Source organism: Diceros bicornis, chromosome 35, assembly GCF_020826845.1.
Source record: "Diceros bicornis minor isolate mBicDic1 chromosome 35, mDicBic1.mat.cur, whole genome shotgun sequence".
NCBI lineage: Eukaryota > Metazoa > Chordata > Mammalia > Perissodactyla > Rhinocerotidae > Diceros > Diceros bicornis.
Window position 1 is genome coordinate 20184504 of NC_080774.1, and position 18318 is coordinate 20202821.

Genomic DNA, 18318 nt, shown 5'->3' on the forward strand with positions numbered 1-18318 from the left:
TGGATTCAGCACCACCAGCGTGGATGAGTAAGATCTGTCCGTGGCCATGACCTGGAGGCCCCCAGGCATCCATTTCCTCTGTAAAATTCAGAGCATCTCTCTGAGGGTCCAGGGAGCCCATCTGCAGAGAGAGCCCCTCACGAGGTACCCACCATGTAACAGGTGCTCCGTGAACACGAGGCTCAGCCAGGGGTGTCTCCCCCAGAGAACTCACGGGTGAGTGGGGTTCTTGCCCGAGGCCAACGTGTGCCTGTGGTCTCTGTCTCCAGGAGAAGTACGTGGAGGAGCTCGCAGCAGTGAGGCAGACCCTCCAGACGGACCTGGAGACGTCCATCAGGCGGATTGCTGACCTGCAGGCGGCCTTGGAAGAGGTGGCGTCCAGCGACAGTGACACGGAGAGGTAACCTACAGGGGCCAGGTGGGCTGGGCACAGAAGGTGGGCTGGGCACAGAAGGTGGGCTGCACCCTGGGGAGCGCTGCTGTCTTCAGTGGACAGAGCTCCCACTCTCAGATCTGGGGGGGTCTGAGGGCTGCATCTGCTGTGAGACCCAGATGCGTTCGGAGATGGGAGGGATGACTGGCTGGCTCAGGTGAGGAGAGACGGGATGCTTCCCCACTGGTGTCAGTGGCTCCTTGTTACCGTGGAAACCGCCTAGCCCAGCTTGCCAAGCCGTTGGGGAGGCAATCTGAGGGAGTGGCTGCAAAGTGGACTCCTGGGTGTGATCTTGGGCAAGTTACATGTCCAGTCTGGGCCTGATTCCCTCATCTGTACAGTGAACATAATACTGTCAGACAAATCACATCCAATTGCCAGGATTTGACCTACAGACTGGGCATTTCCACCCATTGCCTACCTCGTAAAGTTGTTAGGGAGAGTTAAATGAGTTAATAGGTGATTGTCACGTAGAACAGTGCCCGGGGCATGTAAGTGCTATCAGAGTGTAAGCTATATTTGTACAGAATAGCCAGAAATTTTACAAAGGCAACAAGATTCAAGGATGCAAGATGAGACAGGTGGGTGATGTGCGAGACCACTCAAAGTCAATGTCAGGGTATCTCTCCTTCCTCAGGAGACAGACAGGCTGCTTCCCACGGTCTCTACTCAGGTCTCAAGCTGCCATAGGCCATGAGTGGGCTGCTCAGCTGGAAGGCGTTTGAGGTGTCCTGGCTGGGCACATGGGCCCAGGCTGTGTGGCCCCTGCAGATGGCTCTAAGTGTCCCGTTCCCCAGAGCTGCCTTTGTAGCCTTGGCATGTTACTTCTCCAGAAATCACAGCTGCCCATCCCCATCTCAGCCTCTGCAGCAAAGCCTGGGCAGCAGGGAGAGACGTTTTCTTTGCGTTGCTTTGATGAGGAGCAAGGTGCTTTAACCTAAGCTTCCAATGTGCTTCCTCCCAAGGCCAGCCAGCCGCCCCTGCACACCTGTGCAGGCTGCGTGGGCAACCAATCCCTGTTGATCTTCGTCTCTGGGGGGGATGGTTGGAGCTGCAGCCAGAAGAACCAAACACCAGACCATGGAATGCAACCTTCTCCATTTCCATGAGGACCCCTGACCTCAGAAAGAGCAAGGTCACACAGCAAATTAGCACCATACACCCAGTTAGCACCCTAAGGCTGCTGAGTTTCTTACCCAACCTTTGCCTGTCACACCCCTCTTAACAGGGCGAAGGCAGGGGCCAGCTGCTGACCGGCGGGAGGTATGGACATGAAACGGGCAGCAAGGGGAACGGAGACGGTTGCAAATTGGCTGTGGTTTAGCCAGTGGGAAGAACCAGGCATCTGTGTTAGAGCCGACCATGCCTAGTCAAGAAAACAGACTGGAAGGAAACACACCAACATTCTAATACTGAGGCAGAGCATTGCTGGTGACCTAAATTTTTGTTTTCTTCAAGCTTATTTATATTTTCTAAAATTTCTGCAATGAACGCGCGCACACATCCCTAGCTCGACTAGTGCCTTCTTTAGGAGATTTTGCTCATGTAAGTTACGTACTTTAAACACCTGATTTTAGAATGTGAACACGTTCGTTCCTTGCTGTAGTCCTGGGCTGGTCATGAGCTGCTCAGAGGCGCGTCGTCTCAAACCTTCCCATGAGCAGACTCACGACCAGCATCCGTGAGGCAGAGACCCAGCGGGCTCTAAAATCTTGTCGCTAAATAAAGGGCTTTATCTAAAACATCTTCAGTCTGTGCAAAAATGGCTTCTATGCACATTCGAAGGATTTCTACCACTCCCTGCTAATTTGCACAGCTGCCAAATCGCTAGTGAAATGGCAAATACTGATGTTGCAGCTGCTTCCCAGTTCGTGATTACACGTAGGATCTCCCGTCCGCCGCCCACTCCCCCAGTTTTATTAGTGTCACGACGAAACTAACATCCGTAATTACAAACCCCTATTGTCGATATTGGCTGCTTGATGCTTGGGCTGACTTTTCCATTAGTAGCAACACGGGAGCCTTCGCTTAATTATTATGGGAATTAATGGCTGTATATACTAGCATTTTTAAATTTTTGCCAATGAGCAAAACTTTTGAACTATTTTCACTTGCATAAATAAAAGTTATAAAAATAACACAATTGGAAGGAGGCAGAGGGTCCATGCTTAGAGGTGTGGGGACAGGCTGGGCAGAAGGCATGACAAGAGGCAAGGAGCAGATCCTCACCCAAGGAGTGAGATCCTGGTGGTGAGGTCGCAGAGGATCACAGATGTCACTCCAGTCTCTGCGTATGGGGCATCCTCTTGGGCCTTCAAGGGACCCTGCCCTCACCCTCATCCTAAGAGGAGATGCCTTTATCTGTCTCCGCTCCAGGTGACAAGCCTCAGGCTCACCCCCTTATTCTGATCCAGCTTTTCTGAGCTCCAGGCCCTGGGCCCCTGGAAATCCAGCCTGAACCCTAGCTTTCTGTCTGCGTTTCCATTATCTTTTATCTCTGGGGCCTTAGCTCTCCTTCTCTGCTGGACATCTGACACTTTTTCCTCGTCTGGATTTCTGGTGTCCACACAGCACTTTCATTTCAACAAGTGTGATTTCCAATCAGAGATCCAACAGTTCATTTCTGCATGACGTTCAGCGAGTCATTCAATATCTCTGAGCCTCAGTCTCTCCATCTGTAAGATGGGTTAATAATAAGAAGTAAGTGAAAAAATGTGACCCCATAGCACAGTTCCTTGTACGTAGTCAGGGCTCAACCATCATCAGTTTCATTCATTCATTCATTTGATCAATTCTTGCTGAGCACCTGTTCCATGCCAGACACTGTGCTAGGTGTTTGTTCTTGTTATCATTTTTCTCCGTCTTACAGATGAAGAGAGATTGAATAACTTGCCTGAGTCAGGAAGACGTTAATGTTCTGTTGAATTCCTGAGGAATAGAGAGGAGAAAGAGGATGGGTATAGTCCCTGCCTTCATGGAACCCGCATTCTGATGGGGGCGTGTGTGTGTGTGTGTGTGTGTGTGTGTGTGTGTGTGTTCATGGATAAAGTGAGCAGACTGGTAAATAAAACACTAGACTACAATAGGAGTTTGGGAGGCAGAGAACACGGTGCTGTGATGAATAGCAGGGTGGGTAGACATGGCCTCTCTATAGAGGAAGACATCTGAGTTGAACTCGAATGAGAAGAAGGAGCCAGTCATGGAGAGATCTGGAGAGAAGCGAGTAAGGGCTGAACAAGGCATGTTCCGGGAAGTGAGAGGAGACCAGTGTGCCCGAGTCAGGTAAATGAGGGGGAAGCTGCTCCCCCTCTCTCCTTTCCTCCTCCTCCACCCCGCCGTCCCCCTCTTCCTCCTTCCCCCTCTCCCACCTTTCTTCCCCTCTTGAAATGGCCCACAGAAGCCCACTGAGTCCTGCAGTTCCTTCAAGTACCCCAGAACCCTAGGCAGGATTCACTACATAATTTGTGAGTCCACTATGAAATGAAAATATGGGGCTTCGTGTTCAAAAATTGTTAAGAATTTCAAGACGGCAACAGAAGAGCATGTTAACCAAGCACAGGCCTTTCTGGGCAGGGGTTGCAAGCCTGTGGAGCCAGCCCTGACCCCATGGTGGTTCTTAGGAAGCATTTCCTAATTCTCAGCAGGCCTTGGTCCTAACTCGCTGCCTTGTACCTTGGATTTGAAATTTACACAGAGCATCAATTTCACGGGAATGGGGGAAGACTGGTGAAAATTGCCCACAAAGAAATCTCAACACATTTCAGAGAATTAATATTGTACAGACCATGTTCTCTGGTCACAGTGCAATTGAATTGGTTATCAATGATAAAAACAAATATACGCATTGCTAGTTGTAGAGCTGCTGTCCAGAGCAGGGCTCCCAGCTCCGGCCCCGGTGCCAGCCTATACTCTGCCCATGCTGGCAGCTCCACACTGCACTCCCCTCTTAATTGACTCATCATCTGGGGTAAGAGGTTTGGACTGGAGCCTGAGGGATTGGTCTGAGGTACTTCTCCAAACTGATATCTCAATTAGGATTCAAACCCCCTCCCCGTTCCCTGAGGGAGACAGAGAAAGAGAGATGCTTCAGCTGGAGGTGAGGTTCTTTGGGAGACGTGTCCAAATTATGAAAAGTCACATTTCCCCGTGTTGGGAATTAGATCCGAGTGTAACAGGCCTTCCAGGCTGGAAAGGTGGCTACGTGCTCAGAAAGCCAGGTGGCCCATGCAGCAGCATTGAAACACATGCTGTCCTGCTCTAGGGCCCCGCATTGGACCTTAGACCGTGGCATCAACCTTCTTAGATTGATGGAGAAATGCTTGAAGCTATTCCCCCCGTCCTGGAGCATGCTCATTACTCATGGAGGTGGGGGATGCGTCAGCTGACAGACAGCTCCATCTCTTCCTGGCCCAGAGTCTGTGCTGCTCTGTCTGTGCCTTGGCTGGGAGTGTGGAGGGGGGAGCTTGGAGAGGTCAATGGATGACCTCTGACTCCTGGGTCAGCTGAGAGTGTGTCAATTCCAGCTGGCCTAATCTGAGAAGGATGCTCTGGAAAGGAGTCGTCTATTGCTGTGTTGAGGGTAAGTTGTACATTTTCCAATATATGTCCTCTTAACTTGCAGTAGGACAACTAGAAAGATCCAAGTCTAACCAAAGATGGCACCTGCCACTGAGGGCATAATTCTGAGTTTATTTATTCATTAGTGGAGCCAAGGCTCTGGCCAGGCTGTAAAGGTTCCTGCTATATAGTAGGACAGGCTTTGGAACTGCCCACATCTATTTTCTTGTGAATCTCTTCTCTTCTAATTTTCCCCTCTCCACTACTTGAGTAATAGGCATGCCCAGGCCTGAGGGAACAGCTTAAAGCATTTCTCCATTATTCTAAGAAAGTTGATGCCACATTTCAAGTCACAACACAGCGCCCCAGTGCAAGATAGCACCTGTTTTAAATGATGTCACAGGGGCCACCTGGCTTCCTAAGCATCTTTTAGCTTGGAAGGCCTGGATACCCAGCTAGTGGAGTTCATGGGGAATGAGAGCTTAAAACTACCTTATCCACTCTGACATTACAGGAAATCAGGATAATTGTGATGATGGGCACTCTTTCCTGAGGACTTACTCTGTGCCAGGCTACACAAGCTACCTGTTTTATATACATTGTTCTCACAACGACTCTCTGGGGTTGGTACCATTATCATCCCCAGTTTACAGAAGAATAAACTGGAGCTCAGAGAAATCAAGAAACTGGCCTGTCATTCTGGTGAAGTGTCTGTCACAGTGATGTGGGGCCAGTGCGTTCATGTGTTACTTCCCAGGCAATGTTTGCAGTTAGACCGGAGTGTCTGGCAAAGACTGACCTTAAAGGAATACAACAGAAGATGTTTAATTAATTATCTTGCTCATCAGCAGTCCCCTGTCCACAAATCCTTGGCTCGAGTTCTTTTATGAAAGCCACGTGCACCAAGGTGAGAGAAAGAACCACTGACCTCATGTCAGAAGATGAGGGTTCCAGTCCTGGCTGCGCTGCCAAATAGATCAGGACCATGGACAGATCATCTGCCTTTCCAGGGCCTCTACTTGCCCACTCAACAGATTAAAATCATCATCATCACCACCATCAGCATCATTGAGCACCTTCCGTGTCAGGACAGGAGGTACATCATGGAACAGGCAGACACGGACATGCCTCATGGAGTTTGCAGTCAGGAGATTCTTTCTTCATGTGGTGAAAGAGTCAGGGAGGGTTTCAAGCTCCCTCCTTTAAGTAGATTCCCCTTTCTTTACATCAAAGCAAACTCCTGTAGGAAATTCTAGCTTAGGATGGAGTGCAGCCATCCTCTGATTGGAGTGAGAGAGGAAGGTTTGGGGCCTGGCCTTCCTCCTATGTCCCTCTCCCTGACTCTTAGGAAGCCCATGAGGTCTCCTAGAATTCAAGGACTCCATGGACCATGGGCACAACCTTAAGGACCTGCCAGGACTGATAATCCATGACTTCTATAAAATTAAACTGGTGATGACTTCTACCCATCTGGTTTCATGCTTCTCAGGATCAGACAGAACAAAACTCCTCCTGTTTCTGCCTGAAAGCCTTTCTGCACCCCCTACTCCCAAGCCTCCACTCTAGACCACCTCAGGATAAAGGTGTGAGGTGCCTTCAGCCTGTTCTCATACCATAAGGGTGTAATGTGGTTTCCAGAAGCTCTTCTCAACCCAGCCTCTTTATTTTAAATATACTCTGTTTTGTTGTGACCTTCCCAAATGGCAGTGTGTGGTCCAGGCTGGACACCACCCTTGGTACGGATGGTATTTCCTCATGAGTGGACAAATAGAATGCCTGGTGGGCCTTGACTTCCGCCTCAGAGGTTCTGTGCAAATTCAGTGATATAGGTTCATAGGCAGATGCAGGCAGTGCACAGATACTATAAAACACAGGAGTATTTTCTGTGTGTTTGTACCTGTATCTGTTTATTTCTCCTCGTGGCTGGTTCTCTTCCAGAGCTACAGGCTTAGGAGGGGCTAATAATGATTGCTGAAAATTTTATGTTCTTAAAAGATTCCCTCTTTAGATTCTTCACCATTTTTCCACATGGTGATAAAGGGTATAACAGACGTTAATAGTGCATTGATGGATCATGCCTGCTGCTTGCATGGTTGTCAGGTAAAATGCTGGCCTGGAAAACCCAGGTCTTCCTGTTAAGGAAGTATCAGCATTGCAGTTAGCTGTTGTAATAGAGTCTGGAAAGAACCAGAAGGCGCAGCCCAAGTGAGGAAGTTAATAAAGGGACTGTGTACACAGACATGGGCACAGTGTAGAGAAGATGCTGCACAAAGGATGGTGCAGCTCCCAGGGGCTAGCAACTCCTGGGAGCAGTAATAATCACTGGGACTGAAGGGGATGGAGAGAGAGTGATTGCTGAATCCTTGTGCAGAGAGGGAGGGCTGCCTGGCAGGGGGAGCTTTGGCCTTTGGTTGAGGGATGCAGGGAGCACAAGGAGATGCAGTAGAGATAAATCCAAGAGAATAAATGCTCCAGCCTCCCTCTCCTCCTTCATTCCCACCAGTTGTCACCTGAGTCCCCTGTTGGCTGAGTCCAAGGGGAAGCCACAGGGCAGGGAGCCCATTGATGTGGTCCATACAGATCTGTCTCCTGGGCACATAGCCGAGTGCAGAGCGTGGAGTGGATGTGGAGGATCAAAGAGAAAATGTGTCGCCCATCTGGACATCTCAAGTAAATGGGTCTCTAGTCTGAGGGGAAAGAGCCCTTTCAGAAGGGGGCAAATTTAAACACTGAGTCCACCCCTGGGGCTCAACTCATGGAAGCGGTTAGGATGAATAGTGGTCATGAATTAACACCAGCACGTGCCTTGATTAGTCATATTCTGCTATAAAGACTGTCCTGTGCTTGTTTCAATTAAAGATTGTTTACATACAATCAGATGAATCACATACAGTCAAATGAAGTATGTGAGGAAGTATGCTTTGCTGCCCAGTTGAAAGAGACCTTGTCGCCTGCAGAATTCAAGGCAGTTGCCTTAGGATTATGGAGATATTAGGTTGTCTGGGCACGCATGCTATAGCCCATGTGTGCCCATCCACCCTGCTTGTGGGCATGAGGATCCTTGCTCCATGACAACTCACCCCCCTCTAATTTTTAGGAGGAATCCCACTCCACTTGGAACTCTTTGGCTTGGGCTACAAGGGCCTGAGTTCTTTTTTTCTTTCTGTGAACATTTCAGAAGAGGTAGCCCTGTTCACTCAAAACCCCTCTGCTTCCAAGGGGCCTCGCCTACCACATTGTTAGCTTCTTTGGTCAGCTGGAACCAGTGTCCTTCACCTGGGTCTGTGAACTAGTAGGTGGAGGGAGGGGTGTCCACGCATGAGGTCAGGATGATAGCGTGAACCCTCAGATATTGCACTAAAATTTGAGTCAGTGTTTGTGCATTTGGGGAGGTGAAAGTTCCATAGTCTTCAAGAAAGATTCTCACAAAAGGCCTAGGACTCCTGCTTTAGGGTCCAAATGCATCCTCTCCAGTGCATATAATCTTCAAACATACAAGCTCAACAAGGCCTTGGCTCTTTGGTGCAAACTCTTGATTTCACAGATGGGGACCCTGAGACCTCGAGCAGGGAAGAGAGTAGGCCAAGGACACACAGTGGGGACACCAGGATTCAGTCGCCTTTTCTCTTAATCTCATGTTCTCAGAAAAGACTTGGGTCTCTAGCAGAGTTAGAGTTGGGTTACTCACATTGACCGCTTCAGTTAACAAAGTTGTTTTTTTCTTTTTTAAGTATTTTTAAATAGTTTTCTAAAGAGCGGAATCCCAAAATTTTATATAGATCCTAAGAACATTTAGGGTCACTCACAAAAGATACTTTCATTCTATCTCAGGGATTTTCTATTGCTCCATAGCAAATTATCACAAATTTAGTGGCTTAAACCAACGCAGATTTTATTATCTTACAGTTCTGTTGGTTAGAAGTCCCACACAGATCTCCCTAGGCTAAAATCAAGGTGTCAGTAGGGCTGTATTCCTTCTGAAGACCCTGGGAGAGAACCATTTCCTTGCCTTTTACTTCTTCTAGAGGATACCAACATTCCTTGGCTTGTGGCCACTTCCATCTTCAAAGCCAGAGATGTTGTATCTCTGACCACTCTTCCATAGCCATATCTCCTGACCAAACCTGGGCAAGTTCTCTGCTTTTACAGTCATTAGATGGGGCCCGCCCAGATAATCCAGGATAACCTCTCCATCTCAAGATCCTTCCCTTCACCACATCTGCAGAGTCCCTTTTACCACGTCAGGAAATGTAGTCCCAGGTTGTTGGAATTAGGGATTAGGATGTTGACATCTTTGGGGCACATTATTCTGCCTCTCACAGGGTCATTCACAAAAGGTTCTTTTGCTCTACTGGAGAGTCAGCAAACTTTTCTTTAAAAGGGTAGATAGTAAATATTTTAGGCTTTTTGGGCGATATGGTCTCTGTGGCAACTACTCTACTCTGCCATTGTGGAGCAAAAGCCATCACGGACAAAATGTAAACGAGCAAATGTGGCTGTGTTCCAGTAAAACTCTATTTATAAAATCAGATTGGTAGGTTGGATTTGGCCCACGGTTGAAGTTTACAGCCCTGTCTTCTATTGGATTCACCAAGCCTTGTCTGAGAGAACTTCTGGTCTGGCCTGAGCCCTGCAGCTAAGAAATGAAGAAGACGTGTTCTTGGCCCATGAGGGGCTCCTGTAGTCTGGTGGGGACAGATAGGTGTTAATAGAAGCCCCGAGGGTGACAGGTCCTTGAGGGTAGGTCCCAAGGAGCAGCACATGCACCCCTCGGAGGAAGCCACAAGGTCTTCCAAGGAAGGAATCGCCCAGATTCCAGCAGAAAATAAAGCTGGGAGGTCCTGGCCTGAGGATTCAGGATTAAAATGCGGTCTTAGGTGTCTGAGGTTTGTCGTTTGGCTGTCTATACCCGCACGCTGGGTAATTGCACAATGGTTAAGAGCACGAGCTTTAATAGCTCACGCAGACCTGGGATTCAAAGCTGTGTGACCTTTCACAAGGGTGTGAGATTCCTCATCCCTAAAAAGGAGACAGCCGGGTGGTTGGATGAGGTCGTGTATACAGCATAGTTGTTGAATGAAGGGATGCTCTGTGAAGAATATGCTTCATTGATACTACTATGGTAATTGCAATAGCTACTGTTGTAATTAGTTCCGGAGTTTCCCAGAATGCTCTAGGAAGCTGACCACCCTGCCCCCATGTCTGATATGCTAGCACTCACAAAGAACATAAAGCAAATGCCTTGCATGCTGACAATAATGATGCTACTAATAATAGTGATATGAAAACAAGAGTAGCAGTAATGGTTGCTACCATTTAATTAGCACTATTTGCCAAGAACCACGCCGAGATCTTTACAAGGGTTATCACATTGACTCTGCTCTACAACTCTGGAGGCAGAGCCCCATAATAATAAGCCACATTTTATAAATGAGCACAGGAGGCTCAGAGAAGGCAAGTGACTTGCCTAAGATCACACAGCGGCACAGGTTGGAAGTCGGACCCACACCGAAATTTATCGAACATCAAAGACTGTGTTCTTCCCCAGCCCCCTGCAGCACAAAGATAACAAACTCTTTCTTGTGCCTCCTTCTAGCGTCCAGACGGCGGTGGATCGTGGTGGCGGTGGCAGAAAAGAGATGTAAGTTAACACCGAGTGGACCTGAGCAGCTTACGCTGAAGGCCAGAAGAAGCCCCTGGCTCTCTGGGTCCAGTCTCCAGAGGGAACATCCACACCTCCTTGGAGAATTATCAGCAGTGCCCACGAGACCTCTGACTCCATGGTCATAACATATAGCCTGGGAATATTATTGAATTGTCCAACTTCTTTTAGACGGAGAGAAGCCCATGACTTATCGTGTCACTGTCCCCCTCACACACCTTCAGTGGCTCCCCACTCCTCAGAATAGACCTTTTAGACTGACATTTGAGCCTTGTACACTCTTACCTGGGACTCCTACTTCCCATACTATACGTGTCCTGCCGTTTACGATCTCCATGCCTGTGTGTATGCAGCACCTTCCACCTCAGATTTCTTTCTCCAGGCTCTGCCTGGCCAAGCCCTAACCTTCAAACAAGATGTAGCTCAACAGCCGCTACTCGATGCCTTCCCTTATGACTCTAAGAAGCAATTCAAGGCTCCTTCCTTATTCTCCTTAGAACCTACCCTCTGTCCCTTTCTACAGCGTTGATAATTTTCTCTTTATTTTATGGTGATTTATATAAATGTCAACTCTGCTAAGATGGGGTCTTGAGGACAGGGTCACTGTTGAGTTCATGTGTACCGCTCCTTCCCAGGGTGCCTGGCACAGAGTATCCTATCAATCTATCTATCTATCTATCTATCTATCTATCTATCTATCTATCTATCTATCTTTATAGTGTTGAGCAAGTATATCAACCAGAAAATAATCACTAAGTACCCATATCACTCTCTCTCTGCTGCTTTCAGAATCAGGAGGCATACAAGTAAAGCCCTGTCCACAGTAATGTTTCAGTTAAGGTGGGCAAGGTGTTAAGACCTTCACACTTGAAATATTCCCAGAACACCTCATTTGGTACAAAATTCAATGCTAAGTTTTAATCCAAAATTGGAGATGCCTCAACATCTGTAGTAGAGTGTTTATCTTCCAAGGAGCAGTGGTTAGTAGCCTGGACATTGGGATGAGAGAGACCAGGGTTTGCATGCCAACTTCTTCCCTGACTAGCTGCATGACCTTGGCCAAGACCCAAGTTGGCCTTTCCACATCCCATTACTTTCATCTGTGTAATGGTGTTGTCCTCTCAGGGACTGTGTTGTGAGGGTTGGCTGAGGTTATGCACATACAACACTTAGCACAATGCCTGGCTTATGCTAAGGGGTGAGAATCTAGTTATTGCTGTTACTGTGGTTGTCATTGTGTTGACAGCACCCTGCATTCTGGTTCTAGAGATAACGTCTCCATCATTAGCTCCCAGCCAGAGGGCAGTCTGCAGTCTTGGTTGAGTTGTACTCTGTCCCTGGCCACAGACACCATGAGGACACCCTCTCGACAGTCAGCCATCAGCAGCCACAACCTCAGCCCCAGGTAAGAGCATCTCCCTGCTGCCTCTGGAAGGCCAATAGCTCAAAGACTCTCTGACTTTGAAGGTTATTGTTCCAGTCTTCCATTTCCTCCGTCCTAGGCAAGGACAAGCACGGTCCAGTTTGAGGTAACCCTGCCACTTCCTAGCTGTGTGACTTTAGGCAGGTCATTTACCCTCTCTGAGCCTTCATTCCTCATCTGCAAAACATGAAATATAATTGTATTTACTGCCCCAAACAGTTGAAATGATGACGATCTAATTCAGCCCTCCCTGAAGTGTGGTTTTCCAAATGATTTTAACTAGTACATGGAGAATATTTGAAAAATAGCTGTGGATTTACTATACTTGCCTTCTATCTAAGATAAGTCCTACCTATTGTCCATTTATAGATAGTTCTGGATTTAAACTTTTCTTTATAAACGTATTCGCTTAAAGATGTTTATTTTCGTTTTTGTTTTTTAATGGTGAGTCAGTATGAAGACAGTTAGGCTGGATGATCTCTTGCTCAGAGATTTTAGCTTTGTTTGAATGTCAGGATTTTATATTTTTCAGAGAGAGACGAATTCAGTCATGGCCTGAGATGGGACTCCCGTGAATCTATAGGATTGTCAACAATAGGTTGCTCTCACAAATGGGCCTTGGGATTCACCCTTAGATGCAGGACTTAAATCCATCTTGCCTCTTGCTTTTCAGCTCCATTTCTCTCAGCTCATTCGCATTTCCTTTCCAAGGGCGGCTGTCTTGTAATTAGGAGCTAATGGCCATAAATCAGAAATTATGGATTAAACAGATGCGTAATTAAGATGAAATGCACACCGCTTCTGTGATAACAGAAGAACCAGTGTGATAAGATAGAAAGAAAAATCACAGACTAGTGGAGCAAACCCAGACAACCCCTTCCTGACTTGGAACGTGTTTTCTCTGAAGCAGGGGGCCGTCTCTGCAAAAAGAAGGAGGTGGGAGTTCACGCTAACCTTTCTGGCATATTCGGCAAATGACAAATGTCTGGCGCATGTCATGGATAATGTTAGGCTGAAAGATTTGATGTCGAAAATATCAAAGGGAGGCTTCAAGAATGGGGTGCAGCTGGGGAGTTAATTAAAGCAAGATTATCTGATTACTGCTCTTAATTAAAAACAAAGGCCTGAATGGAGAAAGAGCCATGTCCTCTGTGAACCCCAAATGATGAGGACTCTGTCTCTCGTGATAACTAAATACTTTTGTTTATTTCCATCAGCACATGTATAAGGCAGGAGAAGCAGAACTGGAGGCGGCCAGAGCAGAATGTGAATGCTCATTAACATAATATGCAAGTTTCGTAATTATAATTGTATTAGGGTGCATGATAAGGATGCTTAGCCCTTGAATAACACCCTAAGTTGTTTGGCACCCATTTGAGCAGGAGATGGGAGACTGTGGTGGTTTCAGTACATGGTCTGAAGTCAGGGCATCTGGATTCCCATCCTGTATTTGCTCCTCTGCTGCTGTGAGATTTGGGGCAAGTTGCTTAACTTTTCTGTTCATGTTCCCTCATGAGTAAATCTGGGTTATTGTCAAGGATAGTGAGATGGTGCACAAGTTGTTCTTCACTCAGAGCCTGGCACCTAGAAAGAGCTCAAGAAAATTAGCTGCTTTATTAGTGTTGGTATCTATTTGATGCTCAGAGGAAGCCCAGGAGACAGACATCATTATCCCCATAGAACAGAAGAGGAATCTGAGGCCCAGAGTCGGGGGTGGGGAACAACTGATTCAGGCACAGACTGTCTTACCCCAGCTCCTGTAGCTGCCCCTCGGGCAAAGTGGGTCCTCGGCATCCCGAGGCAGCCCTCTCTAGAGCCTCGTCGGTCTTTCCCTGGCCTCTCCATTCCCAAGTGCTCAGGCTTGTCCGATTACAGTTAGAGAAGAGGCGCCTGCACCAAGGACAACGATGGGGCGAGAGACAAGAAGGGCCCATAAGCTCCTTGTCGGTTTTCTTCATTTTGGTGTCCATAGGGCTGGCACACAGTTGGTGCTCAATAAATGTTTGTTGAGTGAATAACTGACCATAACACCAAGGCTGGAGCAGAAATATTAACTGTATTTGGTCACAGCTCAGCACTGACTGTGACTCAGAGAGGGTCACTAATTGGCTCAATGTCACACAGCAGGGAAGTGGAAGAACCAGGATTTGAACCCAGGTTTGAATCCCTCCAAAGCCTGTATTTGTGTTTGCCACACTTCCGTGACTCTCTGACATTTATCCTGGGGGTGGATCACTCACCTGGCAAAGTTTACTGGCAAAGAACTGGCCTGTTATTAATAATAACATTATTCAACATCCATCCAAAAGATATTTATTAAGTTCCTGCTGAGTGCCAGATCCCACGGCATTAGCCCTGAAGATTTTGAGTCCTATCATTGGAGTAGGTTTACGATGTAAAGATTCTAGAACTTCTGAGTTCAAGGGGACCATTGGGATTGTGTAGTCCAAGTTGCTCATTATATAAAATGAGAAATGAAAAACTGAGGTCCGCAGAGGGAAATATCTCACCCGAATTTATGGTAAGGACTGACTTAGAGTTCAGGTGCCTTGACTTCCAGCTCTTGTTATTTGCCCAAGTAATCTATGAATACTTTCCCCTTTCAAGAACTTAAAATATAACAGAGAAGGCTAAAAGCCTGTTGGCCACCACCCCAATTTCAGCTCCCTTCCCAAAGGTGTCCACCATCTTCAGTTTGGTGTGTATCCTTCCACATCTTTCTCTATGTGTTTATAAATGTGTATGTACTTGTAGCAAATACATAGCACGTTTGTGGGCTTCTTAAAAACATAAATAATGTGATGCTATATTATGTATATTATGCTATACATAAATTCTTACAATGTGCTTGGCTATCTTTCCTTATCAACATGCATAAGTCTATCACATTCTCTTAAATTCCTGCAGAAGATCTTAAAGTTATGCCACAATTCATTTAACTATAGTCTTCCTAGTTCATTTTTTTTTGTGTGTGAGGAGATCAGCCCTGAGCTAACATCCAATGCCAATCCTCCTCTTTTTTTTGCTGAGGAAGACTGGCCCTGGGCTAACATCCGTGCCCGTCTTCCTCCACTTTATATGGGACGCCGCCACAGCATGGCTTGCCAAGCAGTGCGTCGGTCCACGCCAGGGATCCGAACCAGTGAACCCCGGGCCACCGCAGCAGAGCGCAAGCACATAACCGCTTGTGCCACCGAGCTTGCCCCCCTAGTTCACTTTTAATTGCTTTGCAGATTTTTGCTATTAACCTGTGAAGTTTCAAAAACCACACATGGGCAAGTGATTCTCTGGGTTATAGGGCACTTGCATTTCAAACTTGGCTAGATACTGGCAGATCATCCCAGCGCTCGTTCTGCTGGGACACCATGCAGCAGTAGAGTGCGAGGCTCCTGTATGCCATCCTCATATTCCCTGGCACATCATGGGGCCCCGCAAATGAGTCTCATGGGCATTGCCAATTTGACTGAGAAGGAAGGTCACTCGAAAACCAGAAGAGAGGGAGAAAACGGTTTTCTGCCAAAGAAATAGAAGCATTCCTTGTATTATTTATAAGGGGACGTCAACTCAAGAGAAATAAAGCTAAAGCTTTATGATTTATGGCCGGGGAATCATGCAAGTGCTGCTGATAAATGCAAGAGCTTCTGGAGACGAAGACACTAAATTACCTTCGTGGCCCCCAGGAAGGGAGTTTATGGGCTTGGTGGTGGCAGCCACACTTGGCTCAGGAGTCTCTCTCAATGTCTGGCTGCAGGTGGTGCCAGGGCCGTCCTGGGGCTGGCGTGCTCCCCTCGGCCCCTGCTGTGTACCTGGTCTCTCCTTCCAGCCCTCCAGGGCCGTTGCCTTGCTGGAAGAGTGTAAAAGCGAGGGCTCTCTCCCCACTTCCTGCTTGTCCAAACAGCGCATCAGGCTTTCCAGGAGGGTCCAAGCCCCATTTCACTCTAGATCCCCATCCCCACGCCCAGCAGAACCCCAGCCTTGGTCACTCACACAGTTCTGCGGGATCCATGTGCTGACAGGCGTTAAGTGATCCAACTGTACAGACTCGTAACATCTTGTCTTGTCACTGGTCAGTCGCTTCTCTCATTTTACTGGACAATTTACTCAGTTCTTTCAATTTACTGGACAATTGTTCCAAACCATCCTGACTTTCCTCCAGCCCGTATCCCTCACTCTAAAGAGACACTCTAAATTCCTGGTTCATTCAAAGAAAAAAATCACGTCCTCAACTTCTGTGGTGTCTATAAATCCATCTCCATCTGCTGCCATCTTCCCTCTGGTCTCAGAAGGTGACATCCGGTCCTGTCTGAGTCTAATTCGTACTCCTCTCCCTCGTCTCCCATACAGCGCTCCCATCTACCCAGTGTCCCCTCTCGCTCCTGTATCCTTAACTTCCCCCATTTCAGTTCTTCCTCCGCAGGCTATTAACACCTTCAGGGCTTCCCCATCCTAGCTGTATCGTTGCTCGTCACCCTGCAGTGCTGTTGAGTTATGCCTCCTTCTCTTCGGAGCCAAGCTTCTCCAGTGTGGGGTCCACGTGCACCATCTTCACTTAACATTTTATTCCTCAATTTCCTACAGCCCAGAGCCTGCCCCCTCGCTCCACTGAAACTTCTCTCCCCATGTCAGCAGCTTCCAATGGGACAAACCAGGGGACACTATCCAGTCTTCGTCTTTTTCTGGACTTCTCCCCTGCGTTGGCAAATCAAACACTTCTTGGAACTCTCTGTTTGCTTGGCTTGTAGATGTTTCTGCTCCTTGGCACTGCTCAGACTTCTCTATTTTGGTCTCTTCCTTCCTACTCCAGCCCCCAAATGCTGGGGTTCTCAGGATGCTGCCCTCACCTGGCTGTTTTTCACTCCACCTGATCCCAGGCAATCCTCATGATTTTCACCCCCCCACTAAAAGCAGATGACCCCCGAGACTAGACCTCCAACTCTCATGTTCTCCCAAGTATTAAACTTATATATCGTATCTCGTTGCCTACACTAAGAAGATTGCCAACTGGATGTGTCCCTGGTGTCTTAACTCAGCATATGCATGAGGATACTCCTCCCTCCCCACCCACCTATGTTATCAGAATCATTGGGTGGTTCTATCATCCATAAAGCTTCCCAAACTGGAGCCCCTAAGTCGCCTTAGACTATCATCCCTCTCTCTCATCTCCATGTTCAACTGATCTCTAAATCTTGTTTATTCTTCCCCCCTTCAAGCAAATACTCTTGACTCTTTTTACATCTCTCCATCTCCACTGCCAACACCTTTAAGTCAGGCTAACATCATTTCTCTCCTAGATTCCGGCAAAGAGCTTCCAACACCACCATCCTTTAGTCTATCCTCTCTACTTCAACCAGTATGATCTCTCTAAAAAGAAAATCTGGTTTCAGTGGTTTCCCATCACCTACAGCAGGGGTCAGCAAAATGCTACCCACAGCCCAAATCTGGCCCTCGACCTGTTTTTGTAAATAAAGTTTTATTGGAACACAGCCATGCCCATATTTTTGTTTTTAATTTTACATATTGCCTATGGCTGTCTTTGCCCTATGATGGCAGAACTTAATAGTTGCAACAGAGATTGTATGGCCCCAAAGCCAAAAATAGTTGCCATCTGCCCTTTACAGAAAAACTTTGGTGATCTCTGCCCTATAAGATAGAACAGGATGGAATTCAAGCACCTTAGCTGGCGTATGGTGCCCTCCATGATCTGGCTCTTGTCTGCCTCTCTGGTCTCATTTCCCTCCATCTCTTCTTCATACTTTGTGCCCCAAATTGTTTAGAGCTCTTCCTTATACACTGTGCTATTTCCCACCTTTGGTCCTCTGTCCATGATATGCCCTCTGCCTGGACACCTCCCCCATGTTTCTTCACCTGGCAAATTCTTAGTCATCCTTCAAGACTCAGATCATGTATCACCTGCCTCAGGAGCCTTCTCTGACTCCCTGGCTGGGTCAGGTGCCCCTCTGCCATGGTCCTACAGACCCCATATGTTCCCCTTCAATAGCACTTACCATATTATGTTGCAATCACCTGTTTGGGTGTCTATCTCCCTCATTAGGCTGTGAGCCCTTTAAGGACATAAACCTTATCTTTTCCTTCTTGTACCTCAGCACCTAGCACAGTGCCTGGCACATAATAGGTACTCAATAAATAAGGATTTAACAAATGAGTGACCAGTGGATGGTGGAGATGGCCTCTCACCAAGATGGTTAGAAGAAAGATGCTGATATCAAGAGCCAAGGGGGGATT

At 47.4% G+C, this 18318-nt stretch overlaps 1 protein-coding gene across 1 annotated transcript in view; it reads left to right on the top strand.

The window, feature by feature from the left end:
* Positions 1-18318, top strand: part of MYO18B (myosin XVIIIB) — a 230162-nt gene that overhangs the window by 196379 nt on the left and 15465 nt on the right. The window contains exons 39-41 of the mRNA XM_058532289.1: positions 270-400; positions 10587-10631; positions 11920-12057. Of these exons, the coding sequence (XP_058388272.1) occupies positions 270-400; positions 10587-10631; positions 11920-12057 (314 nt within the window). The remainder of the gene's footprint in view (positions 1-269; positions 401-10586; positions 10632-11919; positions 12058-18318) is intronic.